This window comes from Agelaius phoeniceus, chromosome Z, assembly GCF_051311805.1.
Source record: "Agelaius phoeniceus isolate bAgePho1 chromosome Z, bAgePho1.hap1, whole genome shotgun sequence".
Lineage (NCBI taxonomy): Eukaryota > Metazoa > Chordata > Aves > Passeriformes > Icteridae > Agelaius > Agelaius phoeniceus.
Genome location: NC_135303.1, coordinates 82,511,801 through 82,534,847, shown reverse-complemented (window position 1 = coordinate 82,534,847; position 23,047 = coordinate 82,511,801). Strand labels below are relative to the sequence as shown.

General features: G+C 38.4%; 1 protein-coding gene across 5 annotated transcripts in view; it reads right to left on the bottom strand.

The window, feature by feature from the left end:
• LMBRD2 (LMBR1 domain containing 2) overlaps positions 1 to 23,007 on the bottom strand; it is a 33,458-nt gene extending 10,451 nt beyond the window's left edge. The window contains exons 1-16 of one of the 5 annotated variants that reach the window (XM_077171327.1): positions 22,867 to 23,007; positions 21,520 to 21,686; positions 16,324 to 16,550; positions 15,808 to 15,887; positions 13,591 to 13,686; positions 12,563 to 12,730; positions 11,496 to 11,706; positions 8,642 to 8,716; positions 8,193 to 8,306; positions 7,436 to 7,619; positions 6,927 to 7,108; positions 6,010 to 6,143; positions 5,696 to 5,801; positions 4,887 to 4,984; positions 2,961 to 3,064; positions 854 to 900 (exon numbers count right to left, since the gene is read on the bottom strand). In XM_077171327.1, coding sequence (XP_077027442.1) covers positions 854 to 900; positions 2,961 to 3,064; positions 4,887 to 4,984; positions 5,696 to 5,801; positions 6,010 to 6,143; positions 6,927 to 7,108; positions 7,436 to 7,619; positions 8,193 to 8,306; positions 8,642 to 8,716; positions 11,496 to 11,706; positions 12,563 to 12,730; positions 13,591 to 13,686; positions 15,808 to 15,887; positions 16,324 to 16,497 — 1,773 coding nt within the window. In that variant the 5' untranslated portion in view covers positions 16,498 to 16,550; positions 21,520 to 21,686; positions 22,867 to 23,007. Of the gene's footprint in view, positions 1 to 853; positions 901 to 2,960; positions 3,065 to 4,886; positions 4,985 to 5,695; positions 5,802 to 6,009; positions 6,144 to 6,926; positions 7,109 to 7,435; positions 7,620 to 8,192; positions 8,307 to 8,641; positions 8,717 to 11,495; positions 11,707 to 12,562; positions 12,731 to 13,590; positions 13,687 to 15,807; positions 15,888 to 16,323; positions 16,551 to 17,122; positions 17,247 to 21,519; positions 21,687 to 22,749 lie in introns of all 5 variants that reach the window. The other 4 variants (XM_054651579.2, XM_054651577.2, XM_054651576.2 and 1 more) reach the window with 4 other exon arrangements.
• Positions 23,008 to 23,047: the final 40 nt, after the last annotated feature.

Genomic DNA, 23,047 nt, shown 5'->3' with positions numbered 1-23,047 from the left:
TTCTCTCCGAGGAAATTTTTCCTGATCCAGCTGGGGGAGGGGCCGTGTGAGTTTGCTTGCAGGGGGGGCCCTGTTGGAGGTTTTCTCCCAAATTTGCCCTAAACCAGTACAGGATCAAAAGAAAGGTCTATGCAGCACTGGCTGTCATTGGGGATTAAACTATACCTGATATTGGAAAACCAAGAGATTTTAGTCCCAGTATTGTCTTGCATGCACCCTTTCTCTCTTTTTTTTCTAATCTACCTTTTATTGTGACTTTCTATACTAGATTTTGTTACAAACTAGTGAAAAATGAAAGCTTCACAAATCTTTCAATACAATATGCGCAGAAAACATGATTTGAATCAAACATTCTGTTTGTTATACAGCGGAAACTATTAATTCTGTCTTAAATGTAATTCCCTCCTCTGGGAAAAAAACAAAATAGAACCTATGCCTATGACTTTCCAATGAGCACACAAAACAATAAATTTGGGAGGAGTCCACATTTCAGTATGAGAACTCTGCAACTGCAGTTATTTCAAGCAGAGCAATATCAGTGTAAGAGACTGGTAATATGCCATTTTAGGTTATTCTGTATCCCTAGTAATCAGGACCCTTTTCAATGCTTGTTGTACCTATTGGCATACACCATAGCACATTGAGTAACAATGGTGTCCAAGTAGTGCTATTAAAATTGTCCTCTAACCTTCTATAAATAACCCAGTCAAGACTATTCAGCAAGATTAAACTGATTCCATCAATTATTTGGGACTCTTTTATTGTGAAATAGGTAATTCTGAATTAAATATCCATGATAAATCCCATCAGATATTGCAGTGTAATGTTATCATTAGCCAAACAAATCTCATACCCTTCTTCTGTTTTCACCTTCTTCCTGTCTCTGTCGTTTTCTTTTCTCTAAAAATAAAAAAAAAACTTTGTCTGAGCTCCATATATGGAAAATTATTAGCATTTTTTAAAAATAAACAATGAAAATCTGAAGTTAACTAATGAAGATTCTTACTGAAATACATGCCTTTTACAATTAAACAAAAACAAAACAAAAAGCAGCTTGTCTATCATTATGGGACTTCCCATCAGAATTATTTTGTCATGATGATATCTTGGATCACAGCATAACATTTGGATATCAGCTAGCAAAGAAAAAAAAGAAGTGAAACAAACCCTTAGAAATAACTGGGAAAGTAAGATATTAAGAAAAAGAAATGAAGAAAAAACTTCAGCGTTTTTGAATCAAGATATATAACATTACAGTATCAATGTCATCATTACCTTTTATTTAAGGGAATGAAACTTTGGTCTTTTACCAAAAAAACCCATACTACTTCTCTAAGTAAACACAGGTTTTTCATCAACTGTTGGAATAAAGGTATTCCATAATATAACACTATCTCCAAAAATTTTAATTTCTAAACATTTACTCAAAAATTACAATGGCTTTTTGCAACTTTTAAGAAATACTTTCAATAAAAATTAATGCAAAATAAAAAGCTTTCCATACCAGCAGGTAATTCCAGTTCTACACAAAAAACATGCCTTCTCTAATTAAACACAGCTAGTTGACATAAGAAAAAAGACTGAAGAAATGACTGAATTTGTGCAGCTCAACCAATACACAAAAAAAAGATTAGTTTGTTGATGATAAAGACAGTGTAAATGTTAACCATCCTTTATGACAGATTACAAGCACCTGCTAAGGTATTATTTGCTCAGTGACACACTGTAAAATATTTAGAAATATCTAAAGTTCAGATACTGGATGAGTAAAACTGGTACTTCATTTAAGATGTCAATGAAGTCCATCAGTGGACTTTACATAGTGACCAGAGTGCTCTAAGCTTATTGCAGTTTGTGCTGTGGCCTTCCTCAGTACAGCTTTCAATATACTGACTGACAGTATGCTTTTTTTTTTCTGCAACATTTCAGACAAATGTAAACCAAAAGCTACTATATGATGATGAAAAGACTGAGGTACTTACTGCATTCTTTACCTCAGTCTTTAAGACTGAGACCAGTTGTTGTCTGAGTACCAGGTTCCCTGAGCTGGAAGGCACAGATGGGGAACAGAATAAAGTCCCCAGAATCCAAGGGGATATGATCTGTGACCTGCTACACTGCATGGACAGACACAGATCTGTGGGGCCAGATGGGATCGACCCAAAAGGACAGAGGGAGCGGGTGAAAATGCTCACCAAACCACTTTCTTTCAATTTTCAATTGGGTCACAACAACCCACACAATGCTAAAGGCTTGGGGCAGAGCACTTGGAAAGCAGCCGCTTGGAAAAGGACTTGGGAGTGCTGGCTGAGAGTGGCTGAACATGAGCCAGGGTGTGCCCAGGTGGCCAAGAAAGACAAAGGCACCTGGCTTGGCTCAGTGGTGTGGCCAGCAGGACCAGGGCAGTGATTGTCCCTCTGTGCTGGGTACTGGAGATGCCACATTTCAAATCCTGTGTCCAGTTCTGGGCCTGGGTCCAGTTCTGAGTCCAGAGAAGGGCAATGGAGCTGGGGAAGGGTCTGAAGCATGAGTGTGATGAGGAGCAGCTGAAGGAGGTGGGGGTGTTTAGCCTGGAAAAGAGCAGGCTCAGGGAAGTCCTTATCACTTAACAACTCCCTGACAAGAGGGTGTAGTGAGGTAGGGGTTGGTCTCCTAAGTAATAAACAACAAGACAAGAGGGAATGGCCTGAAGTTGTGCTACGGAAGTTTGGATATTAGGAAAAAATTCTTCACTGAAAGGGTTGTCAGACATTGGAATAGGCTGCTCAGGGAAGTCTGGAGTCACCATCCCTGACGGCACTTAAAAGATGTGCAGGTGTTGCATTTGCAGACATGGTTCACTGGTGAACTTGTCAGTGCTGGAATAAGGCTTGGATTCTATCTTAGAGGTCTTTTCCAGCCTTGATAATTCTATAATAGTATGATTTCACAGGGAGACTGTGACAGAAGACCTAATTTACCTCTTCTGATTAGCTCTTTTCCTTCATCAATCAAATCAGAGGTCATTTCGCTATCACCCATGAACTGCTGGAACCCCAAAAGATTCAAACAACGAGTTCCTAAACTGGTAAAAGAAGAAGCAATTTCCTTTGTTAATTTACAATTAGTAATTTAGACACATTACAGAACAAAATGTAAAACAAACTATTCAGAACTGTATGAACAATCCAAGTAAAAAGGAAAAACAAAGAAAAAAAAGATGGACTATTACACCAGCTGAGAAAACAGAAAATTCCGAACTCAGAACAATAAGTGGTGACCCAGAACAGTAGGGTGACCTAGGTGACCGAGAACAGTAACACATTCCTAAATACAACTGGAAGTGATAGAATAACCCTACTCAAACAGAGATTGAAATGCATATAATCTGAGAGTAGTGCAAATGACACTTGCTTTAAATGTGTCTGACATGAGACGTTTGCTTTAAATGTTCTCAGATACAACAGAATTTGTACCTATATCATTAACTCTTCTTTGCCAGAAGACAATTACTATAAAAATTCTCCTTATTCTGATTTCTCTGTTTTTGAAACAGTAACAACATAGGAAATCCACTTTCACCTCAGGGTTTCACTCAGGAGAATGTGAACTGCCTACTTTTAAGCTGTAGGGATGCTGGCTGCCCATTTGGATAGCCATTGGCAGCAGTCAGGTAGCAAGCTTGCTCCACCTTTTTTAAGCCAGTCCTGGAACTACATAGCATGAAATCACTTTGATCTTTTCAACTTCACACCAGAAAACAAAACTGCTGGCTTTGTACTGTTTTCCTTCCTCCAAACTGGAGTATTGGTAAATTTTTTCCTGATACTACCTTAAATTTAAGACTGCTGGATTAAGCAAAGGAGAATCATCTTTCCTGAACAGATTTTAATTCAACCTTAGTTTTTGCATGTATCTTTATTAGCAGAGGTCATTAAAACAACCCTCTCTCCTTTAATTTTTATTCTTCCTTTTCACTTCAGCATTCAAGCCCCAGGATGATCATCATGGACAAGAGATCCAAGAGATCAAATTTCTCTTTTCTTGTAATTTGTTTTCCTGTTTGTTGTTCGTTTTGGTTTTTTTTTTTTTAGCTTTACCACCACTTTTGTCACTTAACTTTTAAGGTAAAAGGGAAAACTCACAACTAGATACCTGTTACTTACTATCTATAGATACACATACAATATTAATGGATATCCAAGGCATTTCACTACATTGTACTTGACTAAAAAACACAGAGATTGCTTCTGACTGAATGGTAATGCAGAATTGAAGATACTAACATAAATTTGTATTTCAGCAAGATCAGACTAAAAGTATCTCATCCCTTACAGTGATCAAAAGCAGACATTTTGAAATATAAAGCAAGAATGTAATGATGCTTTCCACAGTTACCCTTCCAGCGTCCAACAAACTGTACTTTAGGGAAACAAGATCAAATTACTTAATCCAGCATGTGTTACCAGAAGTTCCATAACACATCAGGAACTTGATATGAGTCTTTAGAAAGTTCAATACCAAAAAATGCTGCTAGGCTTCCTTAATTTACTAGAAAACTGCTGAAAACAGCTTTCTCATGATAATTTTAATCTCAAAAGCACAATCTAAATGTCCCCAGGCTCCAAAGTTTGAACAGATCACCCCTTAAGATCTAGGAATGAAGTTTAAATTAACTCAGTTATGAGTTAATACAATCTGTATTTTTAAAATACATTTCCCCTATATAAATAGCAATCTACGGACTTAGGTTTTGCATTTTTATTAGAATGACACAACTCAACTCCTGGAAAAGGAGTACTGAATCTCTTCCTGAATTAGATGAAACTAGTTTTATTACTGTAAAGAAGCACATTAATAAAGAAGTTTTATTAATGTAAAGAGGATTTATTTTGCAAATCACTAACCTGAAGTACGTAGCAATACAGAGAATGACAACAAGCATTGGGTAGTAGATATAGAATCCATCTGCAATGAAGGACAGCACTCTCATGGATCCCATTATCTAGGAAAAAAACATTCCCAGGAACAAGCTCTAATTAGCTATATTCTACACAAACCCATGAAGATCTTGCCTTCTCACAAATACACAATCCTTTACAGTAATTGAAATATAGGCAATATTATCACAGGTCTGCTTGAGAATAAGCAGATGTAAAGGTCACCTCCAGCACTTTGAGATTTCTAAAATGCTAGATTTCTAAAATGCTAGAGTCCCACCCACTCTAGAACAAGGGCAAATCTGGTGGATTGTTTTCATCTGCTGTGAAAAAGTCTCTAGACAACACAAAGAATCTAGTTACTAACAACAAAGACATGAGATATAACTTGCCACAGAAACCAGGTCTTCAATAAAACCAAACTCACTAGTTTTCAGTAGGAAGTTAGGATTGCTCCTGATATATAGGGATGGCCTACATGCTAAAGCCACTGAAAGCTAAAACTAACAGAAATTAGTATTAGGAAATGAAATTGGTATTAGGAGATCAAGAACACCCTTAACTCTAAAGTACAATACTTTACTTTCTTAAGATAAAGAGGGGGGGGAAAAAAAGCTATTGATGACTTCTGGAAATCATTACCAAACTCCTCGCCTATAACCAAAGAAAGATTGAAAAGCTTTGAATATCTGTATTTTACAATAAGATATATTTAAAAATATTGTGTCTATTCTCCAAACCATATCAAAAGCTCAAACCCATATTTTCTTACTTACAGATGTATAAGCAGTTGGCTGAGTGTTTTTGTGAGAGATTGTTGCATCCATATGGGTCAAGCCCAGAAAGTTCAAGCACAATGGTGGAGTAAGACGGCAAAATAACCTGCACAAATGCAAGAGGCAACAGCATTTAAAAGCATTTCTTACATAACATACAAAGTCACAGCTGGATCTATCATAGAACAACGGTGTAGAGCTCATTAGGAATTATACCCATAAATTACAAATTAAAGAATGTAAATGGAAGTTTCATCGACATTTTCAATTCAGTACTTGATAGAACACCTGTAAAACATATACCAAATACTTACATGCCACTGAAAAGGAGACTGTATGCATCTGTCTGATGATGTGAAGCTAAGTAATAATAGTTAAATACACGGATCCTGAAGACAGTAGAGTAAACACAGATACTTAAGAAAAATATGGTAAGAAAACAGGCCATCTAGGGGGAAAAAAAAGGTGTTGTTAAGTTGCTTAAATGTAGAATTCTATTAAAGGTTTTAATGTGTTTAGCAGATAGCCTGTCACATGCAGAGACCATCTCCAGCCTTTACTTTTCATTTTGAGATGTGAGAACACCACCAGCTCTGAGAAGAGTTTTGGGAGTTTTTCAGAGCAAGTTAAATTGGAAATTATAACATTTTACACACAGCTAACACAGCTGACCCTAGAAACACTCTACTACTTCTTGTTAATGTAAATAAAATTGCTATAATTGCCTCAATAATTACCATGACTGATCTGGCACTTATTCCCACAAAAAAAGGCATAAACCAAGTGTTTTCAAATCAGCCTTTGCTAAGTATACTGGAATTTTTCAGCTCGGTATTTTACTGATAAATTTGTGCACACATATGCTAGCCACACCTTTAACTGGAGTCCCGGTCATTCGCAAATTCCTGTTTAGGAAACTGAGGTCACACACATGACTGTTTAGACAGAAAATCTAATTCACACCTATGTTCCAACCTACTGTTGCAGAAACTACTCTACACATGATATTCAGGCCAGCTAGGTCATGCCTTCACCAGGTATTTCTGAGTTTTAACGAGTGGCAAAAGGCAGACTTCCTCCACACAAAGAAAGTTTAGTACCATATATTTAGAGACCTCCTAAAAGTTGAGAGATTATTTAGAGATTTATTTAAAAATCTATTTTATCTACTGCTGTTATCATAACCATTGATCTGAAAGTATTTTTTTCCAAGTGACTATCTCCAACTTACCTCTATGTATATATAATTGTATGTCTTTTCTGCCAGCTGTATGAAAACCGCAAATAGTGACAGAACTGGTTTTGTGCTGAAGAATGTGCACTCTGACCACACAACAATTACAGAGAATGTGGCCAGCACAACTGCAAGCACTCTGTAAAACCATGGTCGGAGAAGGCACTCCCAGTACCACTCTGGAAAAACAAACACACAGACATATCCGAAACAGGTTAATGAAAATTACACAACCAGAAACAGAACTCGCTCACAAAAGGCTTCAAAGTTTGCTGTTGCTTTATTGCTTTATAATATAACTGCTACTGAATTTGTAAATAAAATTGAGGCTTATGGCCAAGAGCATAAATTAGTATCTGATAGCTCTTTCATTACATAAATACATTAATATTCCAGACACGCTTCCCTCTGCTGCAGCTGAACTTCTTACATAAAACAATTGGTTTTTGTTAAGAAAGGTATCAGTTATGCTTTAACATACCTAAAACCCGCATGACAGCACTTACCAACCGTTGGTGTATAGAAGTACTGAATAATTTTATTTTCTGGTTCCTGGGAATGAAAGGTATGAACAAACTGTCGAGTTGCACTGCTTTCATTTTTTGCCACATCTTCCAGGTAAAATGCTTGCTCTAAAAGAATTTGCCACTGGACCTGTGTACGACGATGTCTCTGCACTGAATAGATTACCTACAATAAATTGCAAGAAATTAGGGTTTCAGGGTACTTGTTTCAAAAAATGGCAGAAAATCCTTGCAAAATCCCTTGAAAACACATACATTGCAGAACTGCAAAGACTGTACCTTCAAAAAAGCAGGTAGGTAATTCTCTAAAATACATAAATCATGGAAGTACTACATACACGATTACTGAGTTTTGCAGCTCTTTCATCACAAACCATCTGTAGCAGGTGAATCCTACTTTTCCCAATCTACCTCTTTATTTTTGCATCTCAGTAAATATCAAGCTTTTACTATAATTTCTTTTTCAGAATGCACTGTCAGTCAACCATTATAAGGTTTATTCACAGACAGCTATAACACTATCAAGATACAACACAAGAAGAACATCTTTTACACATCCAGAACTTTGATCACTTGGCATATTAATTGTCTGTGCATTCTCTCACCAAGAAAAGTTTCTGTTAAGTAGCATAAACCTACTGTACTCAACAGTCCAGACAAAGTGCATTCAAAATCTTTGACTAGCATTTACTCTCACTACAGTAGCCTAAATGAGGCATTCTCCCATCTATTAATATACCTGCTTGTGAAGTTTGGCCAAACTTTTTTCACTGGGATAACTGTTCTGTCTTTCATCAAAATCTTCATAATCATCCATGTTTCTACCCATTCTTTCCTGGTACTCAGTAGGGCACTGGAAGGAAAAGGGAAAATTAACTGGGAGACGAAAGAGTAGCAAGCAGCTTTGGCTAATTATTTGTAAAAGTTTCATGCAACTGAAAAGCTCACTCTTAGCATACATTTTTTCTCTCTTTCTACAATGCTATGTCAAAATATATCTGATAATTCCATATGTCATAAGAAAATACTTCACACAGAATTTCAACTCAGTCTCAACAGAAACTCAGAAGATGTCAACTAGAGATTTTATATTAAGAGCAAAAGAAAGTAATGTACATGTATTCTGTATGTGCAGGGAACACCTCCTCCCAGTTGAGTAATTATGGTTGAAGATGAGCAATTGGTTACCTTTTTCAGTATAGTATCAACACATTTCCTCAAGGGGTGGTTATATTTGATACTCTCACTTACTTTACGGACTTCCTGTTGAGAGAAAAAAATAACAGAGTAGTTTACCTATGCTACATTAAAATGTCAATAAAAAAAATTTTCATTAACCATAAATTTTTACTGGTCAATTAAGAGTTGCAGCCCTCCCAACAGTCAGCCACCAAAGCTTAAAAAAATACAGCTTCCTAAAAGCCATAGTTTTACTAAATATGTCATAAAAGGTAAGTGAAGTATTGTAAAGAACAGTTAATGGTTGGTTTTTTTTAAAAGAACAGCACTCTACAAATATGCAACTATATAAATGCATGGAGGATTGGTTTCTATGCATGAAGGCTGAAATGGAAAAGACTTTCTTGTTTAAGTTTCAGATAAAAAGGACATAAAGAATAAGTCCCACTGAATGACTCAGGGCACTGACCACCACTTTAGGAAGCCAGTTCCAGTGTGATACTAACTACTCCCCTTGTGGTGAGGAACTGCTTCCTAATGCCCAGTCTGGACCTCTCTGGACACAGCTTTCCCTATGCATTCCATCACTGGCTGCCAGGGAAAAGGGATCAGCATCTCCTTCTCCAGGCATCTGAACAATGCTCTTAGTAATTTGCTTCAACTTTTGGTCAGCTCTGAAGCGTTCACACAGCTGCATCAGATGACTGTTGTTGTGCCCTCCAGCAGAAATATTCTATCTTTCTATCCTGGTAAAAGAGGGTTGTCATTGCTCATTTTCTAGTAAGTTTTGTAGTTATGTCCCACTTAAGATGTTTTAACTGTTTTAGCAGTTTCTTCTAAATGCTGTTATGGATGAATGAAGATTCTGTTACTATTATGTGATTAAGAGTCTATTTGTGTTTGTCATGGTTTGACACTGGCACAATGCCAGTGCCCCCATGAAGATACCCTCTCCCTGATAGCTGCTGTGAGATGTGACCAGGAATAAGCAAAGCAGGCTCCTACTTAGGAAAGGAAAGAAAACAGAACTTTATTAACTACTCTACAACTACAAATAAAAAGGAACACACACACAGGGAAAATGAAAACCTTACAAATGCATTTCCTCCTCCCCCCACCAAATTTCCAACACAATACATTTATTCCTCATATCACCAACTCTCGGTCCAGCACCACCTTTTAGACAATCAATCCTCAGTTCATCAAGAGGAGAGGAGTCCTTCTTGTACCATGGGCTTCCCCTGGAAACACAGCTGAAGCCTCGTGTGTTTCTGTGTCACTCGTGGCACCGCCCGGGTACATCTGCCGTCGTGACCTCTTCCTTTCATGTCCAGTGCTCTCACCACTGAACACAGACCAGAGCTGCTTCTAGGGTTGTCTTTTAAGGATGCTCTGTCCCGATCCAAAAAAGGGACAATCTCTCCTTTGGGACACCTGCCCCCCCCATATTTTTTCACCCCCTGGGGCAAAGGGGCACCAACACTGAACCCTCTTGGTTCTGTGGCCATTGCCTCCCCCTAGAATGCAGTCTCTGTGTCACAAGGAACATGGTTCTGTCCATGGCTGTACAAAAAGAGTCCAGCAAAAGCCACTCCATCATCTCTTCCCACTAGGATTCTTCTCTACTCTTCTACTATCTCTCACTCGCCCAGACCTCTCTCACACTTGCACATTTCCTTCCTCATCTTCCACTCTATCTTCCAGGAGAGGTCAATGTTCTGTGAAGTTCTCATTTTCCAAAAAGGGGTTAAAAGCTCCTACAAGCGGCCGGCTGAACCCCCCCCCTTCTTCTCCGTCCCAGCCGTGCTGCCGGCACAGGCCCATGTTTATCAAGCTTCAAGGTTACAGACCCAGGCAGCAGCTCTTTCTCTCTCTCTCTCTCTGTGTCTCTCAGGGGGGGCTGCCCGATGGCGCCTGGTCTCTCTCTTTTCCACCCTTCCACCCCGGGGCTCAGGCCTAACTCTCTCGGCCACATGGCTTTTCCCCTCCCCCTGCCCAGCCAGCAGCTGGGCCGGGGCAGAGACCCGAACTCTTTCCCGCCGGAAACCCAAGAGACCCTCCCAGGGGAGAGCTCTGCTTTTAACCCTGTGTTCTCAGAGGCGTGTCCATGTCCCAATGGCCAGGTTAAATGCCAATATTAAAGCCTGAATATCCATTGGCCCAAAACACAGCATCCCAAAAAACACATTTCCTGTCAAACCACCACAGTGTTATGTGTCAGTACAAATAATACGTAACACAAATTTCCACCCTATTCTACAACAGTTCACACATATTATTCCAAGCCATGGTACCCCAGCAGAAGAACCAGAAATAGCTATTCAAAGGGCTAGATTTCCATTCTGTTCTTGAACTACATTAGAGCCTATTGCTCACTAATACTCTATTAATAATAGTCTCTAAACAAACTTTGAAAGAAACAATTATCTATTTGTTCTCTTCTTAAAGAGCATGTAATTGTGGCCCCACAATTTGGAAACTCTTCTCGAGAGTTCAGAAATACACTGCAAGCAGAGCATAGAAGAAGTACACAATTTTAACACTAGTGAAACATCTATACACTGCCTATTCAAGCTCACTCTGTTATTTGTTAGTGACCAGTACTACACCAAAAGTGTCAATAAAAGAATAGACTCATCAAATAATGGTTATCAAGTTGCTATGACTTTTAAGTTCATCACAGCAAGGACTATTTCTGTTTTGACTCTTGCATAGGAATGAGTGTTATCAAGTGGCACACTATAATAATTTTCTTAGTTTACAGATATTTTACACTAAGCTCACTTTACAAGTCTCCAACACCAATGAATTCAGACACAACAGCAGCCTTCACTCTTTTCCACAGGGAAAGCTAGTTACTTACCTCCATAATATCCTCTAAATTCTCCTCTGCATCTGCTTTTTCAGTCATCAGTTTGGCAGCTTTGAAATAAGTCTTCATGAGTAGATAACCCCTCTTGGCCCCATTCCAGTGAGAACGAGGGATTTCCACCAAACCATAACCCAAAAGCAACACAAGAAGGAACAGACCCCATGTGTTTGCAGCAGCTATTCCAATAGTCTGAAGCTGGTTCCTAAGGAAACAACAAAATAAAAAACCCAAACAAACAACATTCTCCTATCCTGGCTGCAAGAAACCAGCCTGAGGTATCAATATGTACCAATATGGCTTTCAAGTTTACAGGAACAGACTCTGGTATCACCTAGATTTTTGCCTGGAGCCAGTCTGCTGCCTGGCCGTATTTAAAGCTGCCACAATTTTCCTGTATCTCCTGTTCTGCCCACTATGGATGGCAGATACGAATTGGTTTGTTTGTTCCCAAAGAAACTGTTCTCCTAAAGGAATATGTTGCCTTAGGAAACAACATGAACTTACCAAACCTACTGACAGTGAGGTCAAAATAGCATAATGGTAGTCACTGTAAGAAACAAATTCAGAACCCAAGATTTGTATTCAGAATATTGTGTTCAGGAATTTTATTCAGATGGAATTTCTATTCCATCTGGTATGGAAGACTATAAGCAATTTATCGATGTCAATTATTTTAACTTCCCTTTTCACCTTTAAAGTCTACAGTATTAAGAGGCACTACATAGGAAATACTGATTTTTTGAAATATGTTGTTCTGAAAATACTGGAAGTTTCTGCACTAACTTTGCAAATGTGTTTGTATGGAGAAAAAAGCACCACTGTAAATACAAGAGGATTCCTCTGCTGTACATACCAAAATCAGAGTATCAAACCCCAAATTTCTATAAATATTCAAAAAAGCCCATTTCATATAAAAAGTTAACATAATTTTCTAACTGACTAGCAAAATATTATGACTAAAACTAGTTTTTTTCAGAAAGACCCATTTCATCAACAGAAGAAATTATCCATGACAATTGTGTTAGAACTCATGTAAGTGTTTACAGCCTTATTCTTACCATTGTAAATTGAAGTTTGGGTTTACAGCCACATATATTAGAAACGCTCCAAAAATCAGCAAGTAAGTGCCATAATAGATAGCATTCTCAATCAGAGCAGTTTTAATCTTTCCAGTGATGGAGAACCCTCCTGATCTAGCATATGACTGCATAAAAGGGAGCAGAATCCTAGGAGAAAATGAAACAAAACAAAACCACATCAGCCAATCAGAAAAAAAAACCCAAAACAAAAAACAACAAAATAAAAAACCCACCAACTCCCACCAAAAAAATCTCCCAAACACCCAAACCACCAACCTCCCCAAAAAAGAACTTTAGCAGTGTCAGGTTACCGAGGCAGGGGTGTTAAAAGTTTTAAGACTCCCAAGCTTCTAAGAAATTAGCCACTTAGATGTTTTTATTCTAGATGTACCTGTCTGATGGCAAACCTTACACAAGCTGCAGATAAAAACAATACAGTTAGCTTTGCTATGAAAAATCTGTGATAAGTAAGAATGAACTACCAACCCTGATATCCTTGAAATTACAAAAGTAATTATCTGATAACAGGTTGATCAGAAACTGCACAAAGCACAGACAACCCAAAACCCCACAAACAAATCTTTTTTCTATAGTTCTATCTAAAGCTTTGTGCAATATATCTGATAAAACCAACTAATTTACAATATTACTTAAAAATCTCCCAAATTATTAATAGAATTATTTTGGTATCTGGCTGCCTAAAACCCATTTATTTCAGACAATTTATCCATAAACACCTACACATGTAAATTGCTTAGTTTCAACTACAAAAGGGAACCAAGGATAAATGGCTGCCACCTGAAAGTTGCTTCCACAGAAGCAAGAAAAAAAAAGTATGACTAAATTAGTATAGTAATTATAATCGAAATTTCACTACTAGCAAATAATATGCAATTTAAAAGTTCTTTTCCATACTGATATACATTTTTAAAGAATGCTATGACTGTTAAGATGGTCCATTTAAGAACTGTATCATACTCCTTGCCATATTCTTTTGCCTTACTTACCATGTTAAAAACTGAGATGTCCAATACACAACACGCCAGAAAATTGGCATAATTCCATCAGGAATATAACTCCAGGGTTTGAAACATTTTTGCTTGCTGTTACAATGTAAAGAAGACTGTTGTTAGTTATAGAGCCCTGAGTATAAAAAGCATCTTCTATAAATTCCTATCTAGGAAGTTCTTTGAAAAGAACATAGTAGTACAATACTATTCAAGTACACAGCCAACAATCATCTGTCTCCCAAATAAATAAACTGAATAATCACTAGAAATACTTATCATTTTCCTAACCACAAATAATGTATTTGGACATGACATCTTTCTTAGAGAAAAAAACCCAGAAGCTCAAGACTGAAGAGGACTATTCAGTAAAGCATTTTAAGGTTACAGTTGTTGGTTTTCAGTAGTAATTATTTCATGCACAGAAAGAACACTTGTTTAAACAGAGAAGCATTAAATTTTAGTTAGTGCAGGTTTTTAAAAAATATCTAGGCACATCATCATCATCTAGAGCTCTTAGTCATAAAAAGAACATATTAGTTGTTTCTTCTGCCACCCAGCTGGATCAAGTCAGTCTTATATAAATTTTGATTCAATAAGCCAATACTCTTCTGACAGGTAGTGTTCACTACAGAAGACAGGAAAGTCCTATGAGCCCTTTTAAGAAAAAGAAAAAGAACAAAGGAAAAGGTGTCCATCTAAACTAAGGCAGTTTATTTTTTTTCCGCACACCTGGCTGGGTAATGAAGCAAGGGTGAGTCAAGGGGCAATAAAGTCAACTTAGATGTGATTACCTAATGAGAAATAATTGGTATTTTCCAGGGTCAAAGTAGTTAAGCCTGAGTCGTAAGTTTTTATGTGCATGGCCTAAATATTTTCAAAATTATCAACTTAAGATAGAATGACAGGTAGTATGACTAAAGGTTTCAGCACCTCTCCTATCAGAGCTGCTGAAACCTCTATGACAGGCTGAGAGAGCAGGGGTTGTTCAGCCTGGAGAAGAGAAGGTGCCAGGAGACCTTACAGCACCTTCCAGTACCTTAAGGGGGTTTATAAAAAGGAAGGAAACGGGGGCAAAGTGACAGGACAAGGGGCAATGGTTTTCAACTGACAGAGGGCAGGTTTAAATCAGAGATCTGGAAGAAATTCTTTACTGTGATGGTGGTGAGGCACTGGCACAGGTTGCCAGAGAAGCTGTGGATGCCCCACCCCTGACAGCGTTCAAGGCCAGGTTGGATGGAGCAACCTGGCCTAGCGGAAGGTGTCTCTGCTGGAAGATGATTGGAACTGGATGATATTTAAGGTTCCTTCCAACCCAAACCATTCTGTGATTCTAAGAAAAAAAAAGTCTGTCTGAAGCTATAAATAAATTGAAAGATTACTGAATAGTTTTCAAATTAAATAGGTTTAATTAACATCCACTGGGTGGTCTTAAGAATAGGGTGCAATATTGTGTGACTGTCATTTCACCATTTTTCCAGGCTCCTCTTTGGGGCAGCAAGACCGGCAAGACTTTGCACAGACATATCTGCTGATATCTCAAAGGCTCAGATCATTTTACAGATAACTACACTGCCCACATCAGTCACACAGGGAAACAGCCAGCATAGGCTAAGGGATGAGCAGCCACAGAAAGAGCCCACATTAGTCCACTCCTCCATGGTTAGAGATTGCTTTCTTCCTGCCAGGACACCCCTAGCAGACTACCATTACTTTGGTGGAATACAGCACATTTCAGATAACTGCAATTACCATGTATATGTAATTATAAGAAGCAATTAGATATGTCCCTGACATATAAGACAAGCAGCTGATTTCATTCGTATGGTATAAATTAAAGGTATAAAATTAGATTTTCAGGTTTGAAGTCTTTAAGATTGTAAAGGATAAGCATTCATCAAAGCCTCTCCTCATAACTAGGATTGCTCAAAAAGCTTAGTCCTATTGCTTTAACAAAAAAAAGGAAATCTAATGACATTAAAAAAGAATAGTTGGGTAACCACCTAGAACTACTAAATAATTACTATGTAATTACTCTCAGCAGATAAAGATCCACCTTTCATCACCTTTTCCCTCACTGTCCTGTGTATTTACAAACTTCAAAATTTGCATCACACAGATAATACTTATTCATCAGTGTTAAAAACTCAATATGCTATCAATTAAAAAAAGAAAATCATAAAATACAGTCTAAAGGAAAAAACATGTAGTTCATACCTTGGAGCAAGAGTAACGTAAGAGCCATTACTTTCTGCAGGACTGGAGTTAACCGCAAGCTTGCATCGATTATAGATAGTCTAAAAGACAAATTATATCAGTGACCAAAGACGTAAAATACTTATTTAAAAGTAGTAAGTCTTATTTTAAAGACATTTCCTGTACTCCAGGTTTACATTTGAAATTAATTATACCAATAAACATTCAAATCAAAATGCAATCAGCAGTCAAGGAAGTAAAATGCTGACAGCGTCCTTATGCTGCCTAAACAGATAAAAAAATTGTTACAAACAAATGATGAAATTTTAAAATGTTTGAAGTAGATTTGTTATCTGATGAGACCGACAAAAAGTAAAATTAATTATGAACACAAGGTATTGTCATGTTTAATTTATTAAGATACTATATAGAAGATTTCTTTGGTGTTTCTAAGAGATGGACTCCTGCAATCACTAGTTTAGAGAAATACCACAAACATTTGATGGGATTAAGCAGGAAGCCCTGCACATTTCTTACCGTACTGACATCCAGAGGCAGTATGAATACAATCAGGAAGCAGAGATACCAAGCCAATAATGTTGCTATGATCACCAGCCTGTGCTGTTTCTTGAAGTCTCCATACCGGTGAAGTAGGAATAAGGCCAGGAAAAAGACAAACACTATCTCGAGGCCCAATGCTGCACCACTCATTGTTAAATGTTGGCCCCAGCCACACCACAAGCACTTGGGAAAGCAGATCAAAACTGCAAGACAAAAAGACATTTAATTACATTAAAATCTCTGGAAGATATTTACACAGAAGAGTTGTTCAATGGACACTTTAAACATATTAACAAACTTTTCATACTTCACATGACCAGGATTCTTATCAGACAAAACCAAAGATTTTCAGCAAGGTGCCCTGAGGTCCTCTGAAGAAATCAAAACATGTCATTCCAATGCTGTAGTTTCCAACAACATATTAGGAAAACTCCTGTTCAACATCTTAATATACAATAGATCCAGGAGGCAAATCTCTGTCCTTAAATAGACTACTGCCCAACTTTAGGTTCAGGACAAATTTCAAGATTAAAATCTATTCTGCTCTTTTTTTTTTTCCTTTTAGAAGCAATCAACTAATTTCTACAAAGGGTTAAATATTTAAATCAAATATTTCTGGATAGCTAATGAACAACATTTTAATGGAGCATACCTCAAATACATATTTAAAATCTATAAATAAGAGTTAATAGAGCATAAAAATGCAGCAAAGAATGTGTTAGTCTACTTGTAATGCACCTCTTTGAGGTTTGAAATTTCAAGAATGTCAATTCACCTTCCTACTCCTCTGGTGCCATTCAGAGAAACAAGGGTCTCAATTCATTTGGTATAGTTTGCCATGATGTATTTTTCCTTTGCTTGTCCTTCTGTGTTTAATTACTCCGTTACAGTCAGGACTACTGTAAGAAAGTTCATATAGTTTCATACAGACAAGCTATGATACAAATGGACAGTGAGCTGCACAAATCCACTACAGAAAATTTCACTGACTTGCTACATCTTTATTTAAACTGCTTCAGACCTTTTTAATAAGCATCATTTTATCACAGGCATTTTATGCATTATTAAAAAAAAAAGTGTATTACTCTGGCCAGTCTGACTTGTCTCTCCATCAAGATTAACATTTCGCTGATTTGATTTAAGAGAAATAGCTTTTGCTATGGCTTTGCTGTTAAGACTTCCACCACGTTCACTTTCCTGGAGATTTAAAAGAAATGCTATTACTGAAATTCCCCTCTACTTACTTTTAAATCTCTTTAGAACTTGGTAAAGTGAATAATTTCTTTTACTAATTTCTCAGTAAACTCTTTAAGCAGATCTATTAAGCTTCAGGGCACTGTGTAGGGAAAATTCTCTTATTTACACTAAAAAACTCCAAAGTTTGTGATGCCATTACTACCTTAAGGACAAAAAGGAACAATTATTCTATGACTCTTTTTTCTCCCCAGTGAGTTACCTTCCTGTTTCTAGTCAAAGATTCACATACTTTTTCTTTTCTGCCTTTCATCAAACATGTTTATCAAACTATCAACACTTCCATTATGACAAATCACCCCCTTACTATCTGTCTGTACTCTACTTTAGCTAAATTGTACATTAAAAACTCAGGATATCCCACCTATTTCTCAATCACTTATCCAAAGCAAGTCCTTGACTGCTCTTTTGTACCATTATTGCTTCCTCAGAAAAGCCTTTTCAATTTACAGTATAGCAGCCAATTCCAGAGAAGCAAAAATAACAAAACAATTACTAATCAGCTTCATTAAGGCACTGCTATCTGGCATGCAGCTTTTCAGGCCCATTACAGCCACACCTTTTGCTACGTAAACAAAAAAATTATACAGCATATACTTCATTAGTCACAAAGTTTTATTACAGTCACACCTAAAAGGCTTCTACCAAAACACAAGGTAAAAAGTTTTTGTGCAAGATGCTGCACTCAGCTACTATCATGAGGGCACTTTCAGAAGTATTATAAAAATGTACTGAATATGCTAAGATAAAGAAGGAATTGGTTCCTACCACAACTTAAATCACTTTCAAAGATAGAAATGACTTTGCAGTTATCAGTATACTACATTTTTATGTTCTTCTCTGGTTCCTATTTTAATCTCAAAACAAAAAAAGAAAGGCCTGTTTTTTCAAAAGACTGAGACTAGTAACAGTTGTTTTGAATTAATGTATGCACATTTTCAAAATAACAGTTTAAAATGTTTAGATATATACCATTTAAAACCAGCTCTCCGTGTAGAAAGATTAAATGGAAGAAAATCCACAAAGTGAGAAATGCAATGCTCAAGAGGAGCTCTTCTGATGAACTAAGTCCAACCCAACAGTGCAGAGATATCTAGGACCTGTGCTACTAGAATCAGGCCTTAAAACACATTACTGCAGGCTACAAAGCCATGCCTTCTTGTGGAAAGCAGCACTTGCCACTGAACCTGGTTGTTAGCTCAAAGAAAGGTAAGCTTCTTACCTATCATCCTGTTTCATCACTTTATTTAGACAGCCATCTCACTACTGGCATACAGCTACCTAGTATCAGCTGACTGAAATACCAGAATCACTAAAAAAAATCTTGTCCTGAAGTAACCACTTCAGGAGGGTTCTCTAGTACTGTACAACCTTCAGTGGCTTAGAGGATGCTCCTATTAAAGCAACGACAAAGTAACAAGAGCCCTTACCATGAGTGGAGAAGTATTCATGGGCATACTCAGTTTCTGAACAACCAGGCAACTACAGATTAATACAAATAAGATTAAAAGCTGAAACATTGGCACGAGAACTGCAACTTAACCAATAAAACGTAAGGACATGCTCTTGTGTTGGCTTAGGATTTTTCTGCTTCTTTTCAGACACAGATAAAATCAGCTAAGTTTTTAATTTTACCCAGCTACTAACACTACATGCATCATAAAGGGCTCAGTTCAGGCTTAATTCCCTTTATATGACAGACTCGCTACTATCGACAGTATTAAATTACCCTGCCAACCTAAGAGTAACTGCGCTCACGACATCTACATTACAAATTAACTTCTCTGCCTGGTACAGAAATCTCGAGTTACTAAATGAAACAGCAGAGAATGAAAAACCCCATACTTTCTTAGAGCTTTAGTGCAGCACCAAATTTACCAAAGACGCCCCAGTACTATATTCCTAAAGAAGGGCTAGAAAGAGTAAAGCATATCTGTGAAGGATTCCACCAGCCTCCCAGCAAATGCCTGAGGAGGCCTGAACAGACGTTAAACACTGCTTCACATGCCTTACTAAAAAGTATAAACAGGAATAGGACGTTTCCTTCACAAAGTCAGCTTTCTTAAGGCCTCCAAATTCTTTCCCTCCAGGAAACACAACACTACTTCTCTATCCTGTATTTCTGTGGTTGATTGCTCCTGCTTAACACAGGCACAAAACTCTACTCAGCTGTACCTGTTTCCCCTCCTCACAAGTTTCCAAATCTTTAAGGTATTTTGATTTACACTACCACTTTCAGAAAGACCTGAAATCTCTGGTAGTTTTGTGCCTTCTATAGTTTTAATCACCCTACTATTTGATTAGCGGAACTCTGAAAACCATTTAAAGTATTTGACAAGGGAATGGCCTCCACAGCCACAACAGTGGCTCTTCCCAGCTTTCCTTCCCAAGAAAAAACATCCTAAGGAACAATCAAAGTCCTACTAAGCAATATATAAGATTATAAACTGATCCTCTTGTATACAGTAGGTCTATCAGTCATTACTTAAATAGATTAGATTACTTCAACTATTTGTCCTTGACAAACTGATGCTGTCTTTTACTCACCTATTATATTCTATGTACTTACAAATAGCTTTAGCACCAGAATTTTTTTCAGGAATTCAAGAAGAAGAGGAATCTGCCAATCTGTAGCTCTGCCTGTCCTTCAAATATTACTAATAAAGACAGCCACCATGCTTCTGGTTTTCCTGTCTGGTACCCCAGACATTTCTAGAATACTAAAGACTTTTTTTTATTGTTCTTCAAGCATTCTCAGGTAGAGATCAAATTAATTTGAAAAAGCTGCATTTCTAGACATTTTGGATATTTCAGCTGAAACACCTGAAAAACCAAACACTTACTTTGTATTTTTAAAGATCATAACTACATCTCTCTGAAGAAAACCTGTCACCCGAAAAAGTGAAAAAGCTGCCAAACTATGAAGGGATTATCAGAGACAGTCAGTAACAGAGCTGAGAGCCTTAACATAGAAAAATTATATATCTGGGCAACAGCATCTGCCACCTCCAGCTGAATTCCCAGCTCACCTGCAAATACAAAAGCTGCCATCTCCAGCAATATATCAATGGCCAGCTCAATTATGACCTTCTGCCTTTCTGTCAGAGAATAATCTGCTAGTTCTTATTATATATTCTTATTACCAGCACACTTCACTTGGCAAAAAACCCCAGTGTCTGGTTTCTGAAGCCTGCCCTGCTCAGCAGAATGATGCTGCTAAGAGTCATGAAGACTTCGCTCTACAGCCATGCAGTAGTAGACTACAGCCTTTAGTACTGACACAACTGCCCCACACTAAGAATCCTTGACACTTCCTTCTTAAAACAACAAAATGGGCTAACTTATTATTTCAGAACTGATAGACAGAGAAGAATAAGAGGCAAAGAAACAACACAAGTAGTCCCTTCAGCTATTTCAGTATTCAAGTCTGCATAGTGTGTTGTGGGGATTTCTTTTAGGTTGGTTTCAGGTTTAGGGGAGGGGTGGCATTGTGGTTTTTTTTTTGGTTTTTTTCTTTAGTTGGTTTGGGTTTTTCTGTTTACTTTATTACTACACACTGGCCCTTACAGCTTGGGGGAAATAGTAAGTATTTATAAACAAAGAGGTGCTTTATCTCTGTACAGTGAGAAAGCTATCTAAAGAAATAAAATAGCCACAAACTGACTAAGAAAAGCAGAGAAATTATTTGATTGCACTATTTGAGAGAAACAACCTCTGAAATTAGTGAAGAAAGTAATTTGCATGGCTTTGCTCTTCTAGGACACACTCATCAGTCTATATACTGACTGATACATTATTAGTATCTGTAAGTACAACTATTTTGTAATGAAGAAAAATAGATTTTGCAGGAGACTAGGTTCTACACAGTAGCACTAAATGCAAGACAAATGCTTGACCAAGGAACATTAAGGTTCTTACGTTCAAATGCAAGGAAGCTTATTTGCTTTACATGGTGCTGTCTTGTCCTCTACTAAAGGATCACAGAATCTTTAAGGTTGCAAAAGATCTCCAAGATCAACCAGTCAAATTTTTAATATATTAAGTACCACAAAGGCTGAAGCTTTCAAACGGTTTAGGGAAGTATGCTGAAAATAACACATAGAAAAAAATAACTCACTTATCAGAGGAACTGAAATAGAATCAAATACAAGCACTGTACAGTTGCATGCAGAATCTAAAAAAAGAACAGAAATCACTATCTGGGCTACCAGACTAATGCACTCACACAAAGCAGGTGTCAGTAAGGCGGTCACATGACTACTGCCCCAACACTGCATTCAGGCAAACACACTATTTGTTAATTTCCAGACTGTAAAAAACACTGACATTTTCCGCAAAACCATATTTTGATTTCCCATGCATTAATGAAGAAGAGTGACATGATTCGCAAAGAAAAAAGGGGCTGCAGAAAAGATGAAATAAACTCAGATTTTTTTTTTAAACCAAAACTCCACCTCTTTTTCATCTGATTATCTGCTTAAATAATCTTTGAACAACTGTTCCGTGACTTAAGATAAAACCGGAAACGTTTAAATGATACTTTTTTAAAGGTTACATGGATGTTGATTTGAGTCACCTCATTCTCTGTATGTGACTGAAAGCTGTCTACTCTTTGCTACGGGCTCCATTACCACCCTCAATTTTACAGGCGCGCGTCTCCATCGTTATGCAGTAAACAAAGGACAGCGTTTGCAAGCAAGTGGTTGACTAATAGCGGGGCTGTAGGTGTGTTCAGACCTAGTTCTCCATCCCCACCAATTTCAAAACAAGCAGTTCGGGAAAAAAAAAAAAATGCAGGAAGAGCTGCATTGCTGAAAGTCCCGCGGGCTGTGAAACACACTGTGAAAAAGACGGTGGGGTTGGAATAAGCACGGTGAGGGTCAGGACCAGCCACACACGGGCAGTTTCAGGTGTTCCCAGAGAAAACCTTCCACGCTGGAATGTGCCAGCGCTCCCCGGCGCCAGGCCTGTGCGGCACAGCACCGAGCAGCTCCAGGGACACGGAGCCAGCACCGCCCCGCGCTACGTGCCCGGGGTCCCTGACGGGCGGGCAGTGCCCGGGATTAAGAGCCTGGAAACGAACGCGCCCTCGCCCAGCACTGCCCCGCGACCACCCTTCCCCCCGCGCCCTTGTCACCGGGGACGCACCCGGGGGCTGCCGCTTCCCACCCGGCTCCCGTCTCCGCTCAAGAGAACAGCCCGGCCGTGACGCGGCACTGCGGCCCCCCTCCACCCGGCCCGGCGTCTCGCCCGCCGCCGTCTCACCACGGCCGAGCCGCCGCTCAGCGTCGCGTCCCCCGCGGGGCTCCGCCGCCCGCCATCCCGGCTGGCACCGGGCTCAGAGCGTGGCGCAAGGAGCGGCAGCCGCTCCCGGCTCCTTCCGCGTCGGAGCCGCCGCCATTCGCCGCCCGCCGCCGCCGGCCCGGCACAGCCCCGCCTCCGGGCG